We start from the raw sequence: 20,293 nt of genomic DNA on the forward strand, positions 1-20,293 counted from the left end.
ATCCCTCTCTGATCACAGGAAATTTTAAGCTATATGTGAAAATATAATTTAGCATGGATGTGGTATGAGATACAACTAGATTTCTTTCCTTGTATTTTTTTTTCCTTTGGATGGTTAGGGACAACCAGTGGGTTATGATTTCACTGAGGATAAATTATATACAAACAAACTTCTGGGATGAGAGTAACTGAGTTGAGTGCATTTGAGGGTTCTGATCATAAATTTAGAACTGAATGGGAGCATAAAAGTCTACTAGTCCAGGACACCCCACCCCCCCACCCCGCCCCCATGAACAGATAAAAAGAAAATCAGGCAAGAGTTGACTCCATTTGGCCTTTTCTTTGTTAACCTACTGAAGCAAGGATTGTATTTGATTCCTTCTCCTAGTATAGACTTGTCTGTTAGATAAACTCTCCCTTCAGAAGGGTAGGACTTTCAGGGGTTAACAGCCATATGACAGCATCTGAAGAGGCTAGAGCAAACCCAGCTGCCAGGCCAGACTAGAGGCATCACAGTTCTCCTCACACATCATCTGACTGAGGCAGAATGTAGCCAGGCCAGTGAAGTGGGGGAGATCCTGGGCCGGAGCCAGGTTTCTGTGTAGCTTTTGGCCTCTGACACTTCATTCTAACTCCTCCTCCTCCTCCTCCTCCTCCTCACAGGCCTTTTTCTTGGCAGAGTTCTTTCGGAGGCAGGGTGGGCTTCTTAAAGAGCAGTCTCTGAAAACAGCCAGAATCCCAGAATTCCCTAGCACAGTTGGGGAAGGGGGAAAAGAAGAAAAATGAAAATGCTGGAATGGGTGGGGTTTTGGGTAGTGTTTCTGGGCTGGAATAATTCTTTTAAAAATCACTAAGTATGATCATTTAGCCTTAGTGGAGAGAACATAAACAGCAATGATCTTTCAAAGGAGATTCATTAACCTGCCCTTTGGTGGGGGGGAGGTGAGGAAGATAGAAAATGATTTCTTTGTTGGATTTTCCTTAGAGTGGCTTCTTAATGTAGGAGCCAGGATAGTCGTGTGTTTTAGGAGATTTCGGATATATGCATAGTAGACATTAGAAGTAGGAAAGTTCTTGTGGATTTATTTTTCTAACCTAACTTTTTTGCCAGGGGAAGTTCACCAGATTTTGTTCTGTTCTCTATGTATTTTCCTCCCCCTGGCTCTGCCCAGTCTGGTTTTTAAGGTCACTGCTGTCTCAGCCTATGCTGCAATGACGATGGTCCTCCATTGACCATTAACTAAGGTTAATAGAAGGGTTATCTTCAAAAGTCCCAGAGTCAGGGTGACTCCAACTCCTCCCTCTTTTTGGACAGAGCAAGGGCCCAGGGATTAATGCTGACATCTCTTGGGGGCTGAAAGGCTTTAGAAGATGAACCCCACATCCCTGCTGTCCCCTTTCTTACCTTGTGACCCTGTGTCTGCCTGGTGAATAGTATTAATGTAACAGACTGCCAGAAGGTCATCATTGGCAGGACCATCTTTCCCTTTCTCCTTTCTTTTTGGATTGAATGACCAACACAGTAGTCTGGCTGCCTGCCTACTGTCACAAAGTAGCTTCCTTTCTAGCTTATTTTCAGCTTTGAAGGTATTATTAACAACTGAGGCCCAGCTCTCAATTTAGTTAACAGACCAGAGAAATTTTTTTTTAAAAAAGGCTTTTTGATCACTTCATTTTTACCTAAATCTCAAGTTATTTTTCTGTTACTTCTAACTTTTCTTTTTTTCCCATTGGGAGTAGCAGGACATTCCTGGGATAGTGATTAGTAGTTAGTAGTAAAGGTTTTTTTTTCCCCTCTGCTACATGGTTGTTTGGTATAAAAGGAATAGGTGTTTTTAATCACTCTCTTGTTAGAAATCTAACAAATGGTCTCAGGTCTCATTGGGAGTGGGGGGAGTAGGAGGAGTTGGGGGGGTCTGTGCCTAGGTGGGGAAAGGGACTTTCTATTGCATTTAGGACAGTGGTTTAATATAGGGTGATAACTTTCACCTTGTAAGTTAACAGGAAACATTGGGACAAGACAGGAAATTGCATCATTCCTTTTATGAGAAAAGACCTTAAAAAAAAAGGCAGCTATTCGAGAAAGGTAGTCTCAGAGAGAAAGCAAGGCTTTCTGTTTCCCTCTTCCCCTCCCCTTCACTCCCACGAGAACTTTCAGGTCATTTTCTTTAAGAAAGAGGCTGTTTGAGGACTTTATGTTATTTTTATTATTTTAAAAAATATTTTCCTAGAAGGGTCACCTTCAGTTGAAACGTTCCTGCAGCCTTATTTCTTAGTTTACTAAAGAATCTTTCATGACTTTTCCAGCTTCCTTCCCCGAATGGTGAGGCCAAGCCAGCTCTTGGCTGGGAGCTAATTTTGGTTTGGCTGCTCAGCCCTCAAAATTGGTCCCCCACCCAGTGTCATTATCTTGGTTTTAACTTGCAGAAATGATTGGGGGGAAGGGGAAGGTAAGAGTTTGCACTCGTGCCCTTACCCTTTTCACCTCCATCTATTCTTCAGTTCTGTGTCCTCATTTTCTTGCCTGTTTGTTTTTGTTTTGTTTTGTTTTGTTTTTGAAGCTTTGCTTCTTTCCTGCTAACTGCATCTGTTTCTTCCAGTAGTTCCTTGATGTTCCCTGAGACTTTCCAGGGCATCAAGAAGAGCTGTACTACAGCTGAAAAGGAAACTTGAAGTAATGCTATGTTCTAGTTTGGGCATTTAGGGCAGTGAGTGACCAAAGTGCACAGGGGCTAGGGGGCCATTCTGAGGGGCAATGTCCACCTAAAAAACTGGTAGGAGCAGAGTGTGAGAATCCAGTTGTTCTCTACTTCGTTGTAGGGGCTTAGTTTCTGTAAGTCTTCTTGCTGGTAGCTCTCTGCTCTTTATTCTCATGCATAGACCAGTCAGGGATCCGTTTCACAGTTCAAGGAGAGCCTTAAAGTACCTTTAAAAGCACTATTTAGTATCTGGTAACGGTGAGGGTATAGAAGATGGGACCAAGCTGAAAGAAGGCTTTTGGGAAGTCACTTAGTTGAGAAGATGGCAAGATAGATCTCAGGAACACCTTGGCATCTTTCATTCCCACTCTCCACACCTACTTCTGTTAAACTCTTGAATGGGGTGAGCACCACCTGGGGTGGTTGTGGCACTGGTGCTTGGCTGTCTGTCTGGGAAGTTGCCTTAATCAGATACAGTCTTTATTAGGGCTCTAAAAGTTTGTAAAATGTTTGCACTGCATCTATTATCCTGTTTGATCCTCATAACAATCCTGTGAGGTAGGTGCTTTTAACAACCCTATTTTTCAGATGGAGAAACTATGGTTAGGAGAAATTAAGTGACTTGTCCAGGGTCACACAGCTAGTAAGTCTGTTCTGACACCTTAGCTCCCTCTGGCATGAGGACTAGAGTCAGGTGGATCCATTTGTGTGTGGTATAGAGAAAAGGACATGGAATTTGGGTCTAAATACTGACTCCTGTTAAAGTTACTTCCTTTGAGTTTGAGCAACCCACTTTCTGTCTCTTGTCTCTCAGTTTCTTTCTTTGTTAAATAAGAGGATTGGACTAGATTAGCTCTGAGGTCTAGTTGCTAGGTCGATGGCAGAAGAAGCCAGTAGAACCTCCCTAGTTGTCTTTCTGTATCCTGATGGAGATTCTCAAGGAGTCGTGGCCTTTTAGGGCTTTAAAGGAGATCTTCAAGGTTAATTTGTCCAACTTCATTATTTGAGGTTATGAGAATTAATGTGAGAAAATAGAGCCAGCTTTTTTGGGTCACTTTAGCCAATGCCATGGCTTGGTCTGCAAGTTAGTGTTGTGTGGCCCCAAGGAAGTAGAGACTAGCAGTAAAAAGGACAATTGGACAAATGGCTTTTTTTGCCATTAAGGGTTTAGGTGTGCTTTTTTTGTACAGCATATGGAGGAGGGGTGAGGGGTATGAGAATGACAATGGTTCAGTTCCCCTAACCTCGAGCTGAAAGTAATAAATCTTTGAGGGCACATCAGTAATAGGATTGTAGGACAAGAAAGGACATGTGCAAGAGGGTCCCTCTGTACTTTGAGGGCAGATGTAGTGATAAATTCATTCATTCCCTGCCTTGAAGTGAGAGGTTCATTAACAGATCTTATTAATATTTATTATAAAAGTAAAAGGATAGGTAGATAGAGGTCTATCAGTAGTTTCTGCGTGCTTCTCAATTCTTTCCTTTCTGTCTCTGTGGTTATCTTGATATTGACTGAAGATAGGGACAATTATTTTTAAAACAATTAGTCCCAAATGCTGAAGAGTGAGTGTTTGTGTACATCTGAGAAGCTCTGATGTATTAAGCTCCACCCTAGTAAATATACAGCCCAGTTGGATATTCATTAACATCTGGAACAGTATTATTTTATGTCTCGATAGTGCAGACATGAGACGGGAAAGAAACTAGGGACCCCATATGTGTTCAGCTCTGGTTGGAGTCTCTTTGGGTGATGAAATTTGTGCTTTAAGATTTATGGGTCTCCATTGCAAGAAAGTTTTCTGAAAGTTACTACCAAATCTATAGTCTCCCCACCTGTAATTTGGGATATTACAAAAAAGACATCCAATAACCATAGCCGAGTATTTCATTTTTGTGCCCACCTTCTACTGTCCTTTTAAGTTCTGTAACTCTATGACATCCAGTGAATTTTCAATCTCTGGAATCCCCATAGAGAGGCAAAGGCACTAGGGAAGTTGATTTGGGAGAGAGGATTCCAACTCGATTTTGAGTGGTAGTTTCCTATTGGACAGTTTCTTTCCCAAGGCAACTCAGACGTGAAGGCCTGTGGGTTCCTGGTGGCTTTGTGGTTAGGATCTTGGATAGATTTAGAGTTGGAAGGGATCATAAAGGTCATCTACTCAAACCTTCTCATTTTACAATCTAGAGGAGACTGACTCAGAAAGATAATACAGGTGATTTGAGTGGATGTTTGAACTAAGACCTCCGACTTCAAATCACTTCATTCTTTTTTACCTTGCTCAATCCTGACTTTTCATATTTTGATAATAAAGGTTAAGGGTCTTGGTGTTCATATAAGAACTGAATACAAAATAACTTAACCCTTTCCAGTGATTCAATCTAGCTCCCAACTTCCCTTCCATCGTAGATCATTGAAATCACCCAGGAGAGCTCCTTGACATGGGGATTGATCAAGGACATTTTAAAAAGTAAAGCCCCCCCCCCCATGTCAATAACTGAGCTCAGTTCTAGATGCTATATAGCATCACCAGGGAGCCTTTATAGTCTTCTGTAAGTAACTTGAGTCTTCTATGATTGAGAATCATGGGAAGTCAGAGAGCTATACTTTGGAGGAGACTGGGACAGATAGATGGATAAGGCCACAATTCTAGTCTTGGCTTTTGCAGAAAGAGGCAGTTTTGGGGTAAAGCACTGCATCTGGAGCCTCTAAGCAGGCCAGGATCTATTAGCTAAGGAACCCAGAGAACTTGCCCCCATGGTAAAAGTGGAAATTATACCCCCATTTTTGCTCCAAATCACAGTGACTACTCAGCTCCTTCTGATTATGAGTTTTTTGGGGGGAGGGGGGAGAGGAATCATGTGTATGACCCTGGAAGTAATTTCTCCCTCTTGTGGGCCTTCATTTACTTTTTTCTAAAACCTGGTTTCAGAACTAGCTGTTAGGTGAATTTCTGAGACTATCTTGAACTGACATTAAATTTTGTCCAGAGTTCATTAAGTGTTGGAGTTCTTAGAGGCAGAAGCAGTGTAGTCTTCTGGGGAAAGCCTGGCATGACAACAGAGGGCATCTGCTAGTGTGTGTGATTCTTAATTTCCAAAGTTATTGTGTGTGTCTGAATGTCCAGAGGGACAGAGCTCAGTGAATAGATTTGGAATGCTGGACAAAGTTTAATCTTGACCTGAAATGAATTTCAGATGGGTTTGAGGACACTGAAATGAAGTTCTGCCTGTGACAGAATAACAGAGACAACTGACATAGGGCAAATAGTGTGTTAGAAAGGGGAATGGTGCTTCTCTGCAGAAGCAAGACATCCACGTGTACAATTTGCCTCAACCCCGGGTGTCTCCCCCCCCCCCCCAATATTGGGACATCATAAGGAACTAGAGCAGGTGAACTCTGGTGGTCTAAGGGGCTTGTGTGTGTGTGTGACCATAGCATGTATTCGTTTATTTGTCATTCATTTAGGGTCATGGGCATTTTGGGCAGGGGGTGGGGTGGGAGTGGGCAGAGGGAGTCTGGTCCTTAGGAGGTCATGGGTGCTTTTGGGGGTGGAGGGGTGGAGGGGTGGGAGGGCCCAACTGGCTGGACAGCTTGGTTTTAGGAATAGAAGTGATTAGATTATGAAGGCAGACAGAAGTAATGATTAACTTTCTCAGTCTGCATACTGTCTCCAGTCTGGCGTTCTGTTGTTTTTCCCTGTAAGTACAGCCCTGGCCTCCAGTCGACAGGGTATTAGGTTGTAAAGAAAGACAGAAGGAATGAAAGCAGGGAGTGAGCAGAGGAGGAGGGAGGGAGGACAGGGAAGGAGGGAGGCAGGGAAGGAAAGAGGAGGGGGGACCGCCTTTTCCATCAGATTCAGGAATGGAATTTATTGGCTGGAATGCAGTAAATGTTCAAAATGCCAACCCATCCAAACAGTTTTCATAATTGTTAGGGAACAAGGGGAGCCGGGGGAGGGGAGGGATGAAAAGGACTTTTGTTTCTCACTGTATTTTTCCACGTCTTCCAATGGTTTCTCTATCCTCTAGAAAAAAATAGGATTGAACTGGAGCTGTGCTCTCTTTTGGGGAGTGTAGGGGATAGCAGTGGGGGAAGGGCACTATTTTTTTTTGAAGTTGTAATAACTTTCAGAGAGCTGTAGGTCAGGGCAGTGCAGGGCTTTATTAAAAAGACGCATAGCAAAAGAACAGCTATATGGAAAGCATTTAGGTATGAAGGAAAAAATTGTCCTGTGCACTTGAACTTCTGTCTACTTTGGAATACTGTTCTATTATACATCAATTTTTATTGAAAATTTTTACAAGGCTTAATATGTCACTATCATACCTGTATGTTGTCAGTTTTTTTCAAAAGACCAGAGGAAAGACAACATGTGGTGGAAGAGCTGGGATTTCTTTTTTTGTTTGGAGAGCATTTGAAAATTTATTTTTAAAGCAGAGTTAAAGAATTCAGTAATCCCTTTATCAGGACTGTGCAGTGGGAACTATAAAAGTAGTTCCCACAGTGAAATGGGAACTAAAAAGACACTGGGTGAGTGGGTAGTTGGGGGGGGAAGGAGAATGTCTGGCTTGGAAGACATGAACTTGTCTCTACAGTGTGGGATTGTTATTTTCTTGGGAGGAGAGGAAGAGATAGGGAGCCAAGACTATATCCACTTCAGAAAGCCAGATAAATAAATGCAGTGCACAACCAGGGAGACAAGGGAGTGAGGAGGGTGTGTGTAAAGGTGGAGTCCTCTTTCCAAAGAGGTTTGAGATGTTTCTCTAGTTTTGGAGGGTCAGGGTAGGGAAGTTGAGAGAGAGAGGGTGGGCATGGCCTTGGTAGGACAGAGAAGATTCTTGAAATTCAGACTTCAAAAAATAATTAAGCTGGATGCATACAAAACAACAGCCAAGGAGGCCCATTTACTGTAAATATTATGAATGGATTTGGCTGACTTGGGAGTCCCCACCCTTCCTTTAAGGCTTTCTCTGAGCTAAGTCAGAATTCGGCCTTCAGACAGCAGCCAGTACACTCTATAATTTGCATGGCTGATGAGGGCTGAATGCTGGGACAGAGGAAGCCGGAGTCAGCCCAACCACTGGAGACAGACAGGCGGTTTTGATTTGCACCCCTCCCCCCCTTTTTTCCTCTAAATTGTATTCTTTGACTACAAAGCACTGTTTTGTATTGTTTTTTAAGGAGGGGGTTAGGGTTTGATTGGTGGTTACAGGACATTAGCCTTGAGCTGAACATTTAAAAAGTTTCGAGGGGTGGGGGAAAACATGGCAATAATTATTAGCCCTCGTAATTGATTACTCATCACTTTTTGGCTGTTATGTCATATTTATGAATTAATCTTGCTGGCTGGATCATAAAGTTTCATTGCTAGCTTCTTGGGCTGTTCTTATGAAAGTTTCAGGGTGATAGATTGGCAAATGAAAAGATGATCTGTTGCAGGGAAATGTTGAGGGGGGGTAGATAGGATCAGTGACTTGGGAGATAGGAATTCCTCTTAGTACCCTCTCACGGGGAATGATGAATGACAAGGAAGAGAAACATGTTTTTACAGTTTGTTTTTTTAAAGTTAAAATACAGTAAAGCTACATGTCTGACTTTCTGGTGAATAGCTATCCACTTCCAGGCCCCTCCTCACCCACCCCACTCCTTTTCTTTGGTAAATAATTGCAAGAACTCTGCTAGCTCTAATAACTTTTTTTTTAATAGCTAGTTAACAAACCTTCCTTTCCTCCCCTCTCCTTAGCCAAGGTAGTAAAATGAATGAAATCAGCATTCTTTATTACAAATCTAGCACAAATTAGAATCCTATAACGTTAATGCAGGAAGGAGGGGGAAGTCTTAGAGATCATCTAGACAAATTCCTTTATTTTATAGACCAGATAATTGAATCCCAGAGAAGGAAAGTGACTTCCTCCAAGTCACTGGCTATTGTGCTATCAGATCTTGGTGAAGTTAATTAACCTCTCTTACCTGTCTTCAACGGTGCCTAGGAGGAAAAACAGAACCGTTTCTATGGATCCTGTTCTTGACAAAGAAGACAGGTAAATGAAGGCCAGTCCAAGGTTCGATTATTGCACTGTGTTGTCAACTTTAAAGGCCTCAAATATTAAGTACTGTCTGTTTACTTAGTATTTTGCTAGGCATTGTGGGGCATATAAAGATGTACAGGAGGAAACATTTTTCAACCCATTTTCTTGGAAACTTTAAACATGAATCTACTTTCGAGCCTTCATAAGTAGAGTGTACTAATTCATATCATATAATCCGCTGTTTGAGGACTTTGGGGACATCTGAGGGTCATCACTTTTAAATATCAATGATCTTTGACAACTACAGAGTGAATGGAGTTTGGACTGATTTCAGACTAGTTCCTGGACAGATCCCAGGTAGCTTTATTTTCTTATAGTTGCTTTTTGCAGGGTAGAAAGAGGGAGAATATAAGTTTTGGAAGTAATTGTGGAGGGTCATTTCCTTCTTTGATTCCAAAAATTAGACTTGCTTGGGTTAAGCTTTTATAGTGTAAATTGACATTATTATAAGTGTAACCTTTTTTGACCCTTAAGATTCTGTAAAAGAAAAGGGGTTTGAGTTACATCATCTTTCTTCTAGGATTCCATATAAGAAAGCAAACCTCATAACCTGCCCTCCCCCACTTAGGGGTTTCTCCTAGACTTATGTATGATTTAACTGTGTTCTCCCATTCTATGCCACATAGGATGCCTTCTTCCCTCACACAGAAATACTGAAAAACAGTGACATTTGGTGATGATGTCTCTTGAGAGAAACACAGCAAGATCAAAAATGACTTTGGAGTCCTTAAAAGATTTTTGTAATATTTAGGTTAATATTAATTTATTTTAGGGTAATATGGCTTAATGGGAAGAAGCTGTCTACAGGAGAGGACCTGGATTTGAATCCTTGTTCTAATAGTTACTAATTGAGTGACCTGAAGAAAAGTAATTTCACTTCAGGGCTTCACTCAATTACTCTGTCTTAAATGATTATGGGGGGGGGCATTTTGTTAAGTCTTTAGAATTTTATGAAAATAAGGAGTTATCATTATTTCTTTTGGAAGTTGGTACTTCTAACACAGGATAATAGGACCTTAACATTTCATGTTGTCCTAATGATCATTTTATAGATGTGCAGGCTGAGAGCAGAAGTGACATCCCACAATTAGAATCTAAACTCAGGTCTCTTGAATCCAAATCCAAAATTCTTTACACTCCTACATGCTTCCAATTCCTCCCCACCTCCGCTCACTGGTAAACATTTTACATTCTTCCTTGCTATGGTGTAATTGGTATATACTCTCTTGCTTGACTGAAAACTTCCTGAGGGAAGGAACCTTATTGCCTTCATTTTTATATTTCCCCCTGCACTTAGTTCTATGGTGCTTTTGAGTAAAATTTTAAAAGTCAAACATTCTAAGTGTTATTGGTTTGTTGGATGGATAACAGGATTATTTTGAATGAAACAAAGTAGCTAATTCCTAGACATGTTAGGTAACTTTTTGGACGGAGGGGGTATACTAATCTTTGAGGTTGACTATATTGCATTGGTGTGTATGTTAAGGGTAGAATAATCAATGAACTTAAGTGATTCCTGTATATATTTGATTAAGTAAACCCTGGAGCTACTTCGTTTGGACATCAACTTGCAAGGGCTATGGTCTTGAAACTGTTTCATGCTTCTATACACTAACTGCCAAATGGAGGTTGGGCTATAGTCTGGCTCTTCTACTTACTCTTCCTGTCTAAATGTTTCCTCTTTAACCTTCTGTAACCTTTAGAGAGAATAGGACTTCTAAAGAAATATGATGGTAATCATTATATTGAGAAAGGATTGCTGACTTGACTTGGACTTTTTAGGAATTTTTCTTCCCATCCATCCTCATTTCTCCTTTAGCTTGTCCTCCTCTTCTCCCCTGATTTCTCACAATTTACCTTTAGAGAGGGAGTTCTTAACCTGGGGTCCATGGACACCCAAGGATTTCTTGGATAGATTTCAGGAGGTAATTCAATTACCACATTAATTTAAAAATTTATGTATTCATTTTTATTCATCATCTCACCTCCCACCACATAAGAGAAAAAAGAACTCCTGTATCATAAGTTCAGTCAAGCAAAACATATTTTAATACAATTGGTTCCTTTGTAATCTCATGTATTTTTAAAACCATTATTCTGAGAAAGAGTTCATCTGTTTTCCCAGTGACACAGTAAAAGATAAAGAACTTCTAGTCTTTTGACAGTCAGCATCAAGTGCCTTCAAGAGGATCAAGTGTTCAGAGTGGAGGATTTGGGGTGACAGAAGCCTCTGAACCTACTCTTCCCTCACCACAACACTTTGCCATGTCCCCATGCTTTGGCATGATGAAAAAGAGAGCCCTGCCTGGATAATTTGAGGATTTCCCTGCCCAGCATCTCAGCTTCCATCACAGTGGCCCTTCTAGTGGGAGTGTGTGATGGGAGAGGCTCCTTTTCTGGCCTCACCCTCCTCCCCATCTTTCCCTCCTCACACCATCAAATAAAAAAGGAAAAATTCCTTCCTTACCTAAAATATGGCCTTGAGGTTTGGTCACCCCATGTCATTGAACAACCCCCAAGTGAGATTCATTCATGAACTTTTGGTCTTCTATAAAGGTCTGTTCATTCATGACCAGGGCAATTAAATAACTCTTTGTAAGTGGTAGCAAGCGACTTGCTACTTGTTAAGTGGTTGTTACTAATGCTAGTGCAAACACAGGTAAAATAGCCTTCCTCCTTTCCCTCTTCTTCCTTTCCTTGTAAAGGGGGGATTTTATGTTTCAAGGGGGAGGGGGGAAGGGGAGAAAACACCTTTAAGGAATTTCAGTCAGATTCAGCATTTTCCTGGTGTTGTTCCAAAAATTCCCTAAACTGTGGTAAAAAAGAAAAATTGTTAGCAGGCATCTGATTGTTTTTAACAGCATAGTTTTTCTTTCCTAGTTTTAAAGCAAACAACCTCAGTAAAACAACAGTAACAACACCTCTTTTTCTGGTTGGGAGGCAGGCCTAAACTGAAAGAGATAATCAAAATGACCAGATTTCCCTGTTGGGTATCTAGAGCAATAATAAAATAGATTATAAAATGGGAGTGAAGTTGAAGGGGTCCATATTCCAGATTATCACCCTGAGGTTTTCTCCAGGGAGGGATTATTGGAACTCCTTTATCAGATGTCCAGGGTGCATATCATGTCTTTTTTTTCGAATCCCTATTTTGGGGACTGTTGCAGGAGAACTGATCTCTTAGGATAGTGCTTCCACCTTAGCTGGGATCCTACTTTTCAGGACTGATTCTATATTAATTCAACTATCAAGCATGACTGGGAATCAAACAAATTGTGGGAATTGCTATTCAGATCCAGGAAAGGCAGGAAATTGGCTACACAGGATCTGTATTGGGTTTCCCTAAAGTTGTAAATGATGGGAGAAATGTCAGTGGTGATACAAGTAAGGAATTTCAGAATGGCTAAACTGCTTCATAGAGAAGCACATTTGGATAGGACTGGGGCAAGTCCTTAATTTGGATTTTTCCTGGGGGTGGGGAGAGGTCAGAGAAGGCAATCTTCTTTACCAAGATCCTACTTTAATAGGGAACAGGTGAGAAGGAAGCCGACTGCACCCATAACCCCCCACTCCCTGTGTTTTGCATGAGGGAGTTAGCTTTAAAGGTCTTTATACTAAACACAGACAGATAACCCACATTCTGCAGTTTATTTGGCCTAGACTATTAACATAATCGGGAAACTTCCCTTTCCTGGGGTATGTCTGGCTGAAAATTGCAGGGTGGACTGGCTAGTCTACAAAGAAAAATTCAGTCCTAAGAGTTCTCTGTCTCTTACTCACTCTCACACACTCTTAGTGGGAGGCAGAAAGTGTAATAAGCCCTGTAGAACTTCAGAGAAAAGGTACCTGACAGACTGGTGAAATGTAGTTGTGGGCCCCTCCCCTTTTTTCAGATGGAAGCTGGTTTTCCCTTTTGGGGCACATCTTTCCCTCCCACCCCAATTTCCTAAACTTCCCTTGAGGTGGTTTCAGAGGACTAGATTGGAGGTAATTTGATCCTGGGTTCTCCCCTCAGCCTGCATCTCCACCTTGCTTGCCTTTCCCCCTTCTCCCTCCCTAGGTTTTTTACTTCCCTGCTGTTTATTTGGTGCCAGGTTTCAGTGGGGCAGAAGTATATGAAACAAAGTATTGTGGGGCTCAGAAAAGGGGAGGTTTCAAGGCGAACAACCTAAAAGGAGGCAGAATTCACCCTTCAAAAGGGGGAAACAATTTTCTCCCATATACTGGCTGTGTATTCTTTCCTGTTCACTTTGTTTCCACTCCTTTCCCGGTCTTCTCAGTTTCTAGGTCTAAGATGTAGGATCCCATCATTGCATCCTCTAACTTAGTCTCTCTCAAATCCTCTCTGCTTCTCTTCACAACTACCATGCATAGGCCCCACCTCCCAGTCAGAGTTGGCTTTCTGAGTTTGAGTTCTTATATTTCAAAAGGTACCACCCCACCCCACCCCACCCCACCAAGCAGGGCTTCCAAGGGAAAACTAACCTATGAATGCTGAGTGATGGTTGCTGTTCACTACTCTAGCCAATGGATGCTCTTCAGGAACAAGCTGGTGTCATGAGAATTCAGCTACTCTGTGTTTATTCCTTTGTTGGGGAGGGGGGAATTGGGGGTCGTGAGAGAGGCAAATAAACTTTCCATCTTTTCCCCTTTGAGGCCTAGTGGAGTATAAGCTTGCTTACCTACTTATTCATGAAATCCAAGGCTAAATGCTGCTGCTGCCTTTTTTTTTTTAAGTTTATAGACCTGAATAGCTCCCAGGTCTAAACATGTCTGTAAAAGTTGGAAGGAGGTGACTGGGCTGAACTACACTACACTCCTCACCCTGCCGGCAACAGTCCTTTTCAAGGGTGGTGGGGTGGGCACTGGAACCCACTCCCTTCTTTTCTTTCCCCCGTCTGGTCTGGCTGATGATCAGTTAATCTCTCTCCCAGTTGCTTGAAAAGACTAAAGGGAGGAGGGAGAGTTAAAGGAACAATTCTCACACACACACACACACACACACACTCTATACTTCTCCCCCCTTCCCAATTTTTGTTAACAAATACAAAACTTCCGGTCCCCACCCTACTGCTAAAAACCACAGCTATTCCTGCAGCTCAGTCAGATTTATAGTTCTCTGTCTAAACCTTACATTTATTACTCCAGCTCCAGGCATGAGGAGGAGAGGTAAATTACAGCTGTAGCCACCCCAGACGAGTCCCCCTTTTTTAATGTTCACAAACATCTATTTAAAGAAACATGCACCCCAGCATCAAAAACACTCCTGGACTGGTGGCTTTCTTATAGAGGTCCAGGAAGCTTTCTTCATGTCAGCCCATGGGGCAGGGCTTGGAAGAGGTAGAAGAAAGGAGCTAGACAGGAGGGAGAGCAACCTATCACATTGTAATGTTGAATGAAAGGCTTCTCTTCTGGACCTTCCAATCATTCTCCTTCCAGAGGGGGATTTGTAGGATTTGAAGACCAGTTTCTCTGGCACATTTTTTGGTCAGGAGCTGTCGGCCAGGCCTCCCAGACCTTAGGATATTCTTTCAGTCCCATTTAGTCTAGATTTAAATTTTAAAAAAAATTAAGGCAATGGGGTTATAAGTAACTTGCCCAAGATCACACAGCTAGAGATTTAAAAAAAACATTCCAAGGTAGTTCTAGTGCTGTCTTTTGTGAACAACTGCTGGTTTCCACTTAACAAGTGATATCTGTCTTAAGTTGTTTCTCTACCAGCAGGGCTGGATTTGTTCTGAATGAGAGGCATATGACATTAATAGTAATTTATTATCAGCATGTGAATCTTAGTTCTTTTACTGGTAAGGTGAGGAGATTGGACTAGATGAACTATAATATCCTAGCTCTTCTACTTCTTACCTGTGACCTTGGGTAAATTACTTAGCTTCTCTATACTTCATCTCAGTTTCCTTATTTGTATTAGGGTCTAGAGGACCTCTGTGGATCTGTCTATGCCTGAAATTCAGTCAGATGAAGACAGAAAATCCCTTAGGTCTGTGAATTACACTCTTGTCTCACTAGCACCGTGTCCTGACCAGCCACATTGGTTCTGGAAAATCTTCTGGCTTACATTTGGGTTTAGACCTTGATATTATTATATCTCTTGACGGAATAAGAATTTTCCCAAAGTTGTATGTGTCTGTCCAGAACCAAAGAAGACAGTTTGTCAGGGTGGAGAGAAATGATGCCTCATCATGTCCCCCATGTTTAAGGGCAGGGACTTTGGATTACATTTTGTTCATCAGTCCTGAGAGTCTGGAGATCAACTTGGAGGGACTTGTCTCCTATCCATCTGGAGGTTTTGACTGGGGATGTTTGTCTCTAGCTCTCTCCCTAGGGATCTGAAAAATACTTTTGGAGGTCCTCATCAGGAAAAGGATGGAGACTTACTTATGAGCTGCTGTGTTGTTTCCTTTTCCATGATTCAGTACACTCTCACAAGGGACTGGGGAGAAATGTGGAATATAGAAAGTAGTGAATGAGTTGCTCTTTGTATGTGTGCCTCAAAGTCCTTGAGGGTTTCCCTATTATGAAAGATCATCCCATGAGGGGTATAAGCTCCCTGAAGGCAGATACCCATTTTTTTTGTTGGCTTTTATGTCTACAGTATCAGTCACTTTCCCCATTGAGTTGAACCATGAAAAGAGTGCCAAAACAAAATTCTCAGTCAAAGATGACTTGGAGAAACTGTTGGCCAAAGATTATCCTGAGAGGGACTTTTGATAGATATATACTCACAGTTAAATGTTCTTTTGATTAGAGAGACACAAACCCAGCCATTTCTAACAAATCTGATTTTCTTTGTCCTTCTCTAGATTCCCAACTTCTTCGGGAGCCTGGGGATCAGTCACACTGGTGCGTGGTAGCATATTGGGAGGAGAAAACAAGAGTGGGTCGGCTCTACTCTGTCCAAGAGCCCTCCTTGGATATCTTCTATGATCTACCTCAGGGGAATGGCTTTTGCCTCGGACAGCTCAATTCGGACAACAAGAGTCAGCTGGTACAGAAAGTCCGTAGCAAAATTGGCTGCGGCATCCAGTTGACTAGAGAAGTAGACGGTGTGTGGGTATACAACCGCAGTAGTTACCCCATCTTTATCAAGTCGGCCACACTGGACAACCCCGACTCCAGGACGTTGTTGGTGCACAAGGTGTTCCCGGGTTTTTCCATCAAGGCTTTTGACTATGAGAAAGCATACAGTTTGCAGCGGCCCAACGACCACGAGTTCATGCAACAGCCGTGGACGGGCTTCACCGTGCAGATCAGCTTCGTGAAAGGCTGGGGCCAGTGTTACACAAGGCAGTTCATCAGCAGCTGCCCGTGCTGGTTGGAGGTCATATTCAACAACCGATAACGCAACAGGAACCGGAGGGGACTAGATGACGTTTAAAACTACTTTGCTGCTAATATTTTCCTTCTGAGTGCTTGCTTTTCATGTAAACTCTTTGGTTGTTTTATTTTTTAATTGTTGTTTATGGTTTTCTGTTTGTTTTGTTCTCAAGAAATAGCTTATGAAAAGAATTATTTGGTTTTGGGGGGAGGGAAAAAGAATGGGGAGGGAGCTACCTAGTAAGTTGAATTTAAAAGGGGAATAAAAACCAACAACACCAAACAAAAGGTATAAATGACCAATGAGTCAGAAGAGAAAAGAGGGGAGTCACTTTCCCTATTCCAAATCACCATTCACATGTCCCATCTGTATGGGCAGAAAGGGGACAATTATGCAAGGGGTGAGTGTGGACACTTTGTGATACAGATGGAGGGGATTTTTCTTAAGGAAGAGCTTCAGTAAGAAGCCTACAGCTACAATGTGTATTGCTCTTTAGCCCTTTGGAAATGCTTGAGGGGTCAGGATGTTAGTGCCCTATTACGGTTCTATCTGTTGGTTAGGTGTTCCCATATAATAAGACCACCTCCATGACAGAGCCCTTTGACCTGACCCCTCCCCAGGTACTTTTGCCCTCTTTATTAATTGGCTTGTCATAGGCCAAGGGTCCACGCACACACAGGTCTCTTGGAAACAAACACAGCAAGATTCTTAACCAGAACCAAGACTTAGGCCCTGGTCATCCCAATCTTTTGCCAAGCTCACTGCTGCCATAAGTGTTTCTTCTTTTTTTTCTTTCTCATTTTCAGACATCTTGGTTTTTCTGTGAATTTGACTTCCCTAAAGTATTGCTTATAAAGTGCCCGCTTTCCCAGGCCCACTGTTCCTACCACAGGGAAAATTTGACTCAGCCTCTCTTCTCCCCAAACCACACTGTTTACACCAGTGAATTGGGGAGGCGAGGGAAAGAGAAGCTCCCTAAGTGGGAAGGAATGGAATGGAAACTATCCCCCTTGCTGCACCACTTACCCTCCCCTTCCACTTGCCCCTCAATGGTCCATCTTAACCCAGAGCCGGTTATCAAGGTACCACTTGTGTCCCAGAATACTGTGTTTTCATTTCTTCTACAACTCATACACTTGTATGATACTTTTACACTGTTCTTAGCTCAATGAGCATGTTTAGACCTTAACATAAGCTATTTTTCTAACTACAAAGGTTTAAATGAACAAGAGAAGCATTCTCATTGGAACTTTAGCATTGTAGTGCTTGTTGAGAGAGAAAGGACTCCTGAAAAAAACTGAGATTTATTAAAGAAAAAAATGTATTTTATGTTATATATAAATATATTATTACTTGTAAATACAAAGACGTTTTATAAGCATCATTATTTATGTATTGTGCAATGTGTATAAACAAGAAAAATAAAGATGCACTTTGCTTTAATATAAATGCAAAATAACAAATGCCAAATTAAAAAAAGATAAACACAAGATTGGTGTTTTTTCTATGGGTGTTTTCACCTGGCTGAATGTTTTTCTAAAGGAGTTTATGTTCCATTAAACAATTTTTAAAATGTACACTTGACTTGATGTTGTGTACCAGCTTCTCTTTCATTGATTGGGATTAAGGTGAATCATAGGCCCAAACTGGGCAACATGGAAGATTGGGGGTGGGGGCAGGGGCATAAAAATTTAAGACAAGTTCAATGGACCAAGGCATGATAGGTTGGGTTGGCTCATCCTCCAAATTTGGAGTATATACAGGGGGTTTTTGTCTTGGTGGGGCAATAGGGTTAAGTGATTTGCCCAAGGTCACACAGGTACATATCAAGTGTCTGAAGACAAATTTGAACTGAGATCCTCCCGACTCCAAAGCTGATACTCTATTGAGCCACCTAGCTGCCCCTTGAATACAGTTCTTGACTCCCTCAGTCAAAGTAGAAAGCTATCCACAACAGTCTTTTACAAGCATCTAGTCAATCAGGTATCTGGGGTACAAAGGAGCAACTTGAAGTTCTAACCCAGGCCACATTTATGCAAATCCCCTATTATTGACAAACTAAGTAATTTGTGGAATAACTAACTTGATGATTGGAGGGGAAGGGTACTTAAATCTACCCTATGATTGTCAATGAGGGAGGATGATATTTGACTTCATTTAATTTGGATTAAATCCCTGAAGCTGATTTTGCTGTTTCTTTGTTACTACCAGAGCTTTTCTGACCACTAACTTGTGGTCAGATGACCACACAAGACTGTCCCTGCCCCTCTTCTCCAAACTCTCATTGCATAATTTAATTGGTACTAATGATCTCTTCAAATGGCTTCAAGATCCATAATTTCTAACCCTGGCACTCTTCCTTAGACCTGACATCCCTAGTGGTCTGCTGGACATGTCTGCCAGTCTCTTAGTGACTGACAGGTTAAACTCTAATGCCTAAAACTCATCTTTTCCTGCTATAATTTTCCTCTTCCCTAGCCCTCTTTGGTATTGATGGCTATTGTCCTATTCAGTCACTTAGGCTTGAAAATCATAGTTGATTCTTTTAACCTTAAAGATCTAATCAGGAGGCAGCTAGGTGTCGAAGTAGATAGAGCACTGGCCTTGGAGTCAGGTGTACCTGAGTTCAAATCCGGGTGTTCTTGGGCAAGCCACTTAACCCCATGGCCTTGCAAAAACTAAAAAGATCTAATCAGTTGCAAAATCCTGATGTTTAATTATCAGTGTTTCTCCAATTCTTCCTTTCTTCCATTCATATAGCCTACTGAACGTTTCTTAATAGATCTTTTTTCTATTCCAATTATTTTCTTAGATATAATATCTACTTAAGACATAGGTGTTATGTCTTGTTCTTAAAACCTTTGACAGGGGCAGCTAGGTAGCACAGTGGATAGAGCACCGGCCCTGGAGTCAGGAGTACCTGAGTTCAAAGTTGGCCTCGGACACAATTACCTAGCTGTGTGGCCTTGGGCAAGCCACTTAAACCCATTTGCCTTGCAAAAAAACTAAAAAACAACAACAAAAACTGATTTCCTATTTCTTTCAGAATGAAATATTTAGATTAAGATTCTCAGTCATTAGTCTCTCCCCAACTTTTCCAACTTTATTTCCCTTTACTCCACCTTTACCCATCCAAATTTATCATAACCTTCACAGGCCATTCACAGACCATAGGAAGAATAGGAAGAAACCATACCTGAACAAGAATTTTCTATAATAGGCCAAGTAAGTTATCAAACCTTTACTTGATAACTGTCAGGTTCTTGGGGCATGATATAGGGATGTAGAATGGGTGCTATACCTGGAGTCATGGATTCTGCATTCCTGCTGCTCTGCCTTGGGCTCAATTTTACCATTAGCAGAATGAAGAGGATTGATTAGATGACCTCTTAGGATCTTTTCCTCTAGGACTATCTTCCTATGAGCTCGTGAAAGGGGGAACTTGTTATCTTATTAGATCTGATCCCATATTCAAGCTTCTAGTCAAGATCTTTCTGAATCCTGCTCTCTGGAGTGCTCATTTCTTTTTTTCCCAGCTGCAAATTTGATAAACAGGCAACCTTGTACCGTTAATTGAAGGATTAAAAATAAAGGAAAGAGGCCATTGGGTAGAGAAAAAGAAAAACAAAAAGAAGGAAGGAAAAAGAAAAGTTTACAGATTGAAATCAAATGTATATTTTTAAGGCATAGGATCAAATTGTCAATTGGAAAGAAGTTGACTGGGATTTAACTTGTTTTCTTTGATATTGATAATGATTAGGGTTAAGATACCTAGTTATTTCTATTGATATTCATAATTTTATAGTGCTACAGGAAATATCAGAGAGAAAATGGAATTTTATGTCCTAAGAGAGCTCTCTTTAGATTTTTTTATATTTTAAATTAAATGTTTGTATTTATTTTTCCCACTACTTGAAATGTTTTCAACTATCTTTTTGTGAAGTTTTGAGTTATACATTTTTCTCCCTCCCTCTCTTCCTTCTCCCCTCCCCCTGACAGCAATCCAAGACAAGGACTCTAGAGAGAAGCAGCATGATGTAGTAGTGTTGTATTGGGGGGTGGGGGGATCAGGAACACCAGAGTTCAAATCCTGTCTTAGACCCTAGCTATGTGACTCTAGGTAAATCACTTAAACTCTCTGAACCTCAGTTTCTTCATCTGTAAGAAAAAAC

General features: G+C 41.4%; 1 protein-coding gene across 1 annotated transcript in view; it reads left to right on the forward strand.

The window, feature by feature from the left end:
- The window catches only part of SMAD7 (SMAD family member 7), a 33,962-nt gene extending 14,156 nt beyond the window's left edge, over window positions 1–19,806 (forward strand). The window contains 1 exon segment of the mRNA XM_074207581.1: window positions 15,607–19,806. Coding sequence (XP_074063682.1) covers window positions 15,607–16,145 — 539 coding nt within the window. The 3' untranslated portion in view covers window positions 16,146–19,806.
- The last annotated feature ends 487 nt before the right edge of the window (window positions 19,807–20,293 follow it).

This window comes from Macrotis lagotis, chromosome X, assembly GCF_037893015.1.
Source record: "Macrotis lagotis isolate mMagLag1 chromosome X, bilby.v1.9.chrom.fasta, whole genome shotgun sequence".
NCBI lineage: Eukaryota > Metazoa > Chordata > Mammalia > Peramelemorphia > Peramelidae > Macrotis > Macrotis lagotis.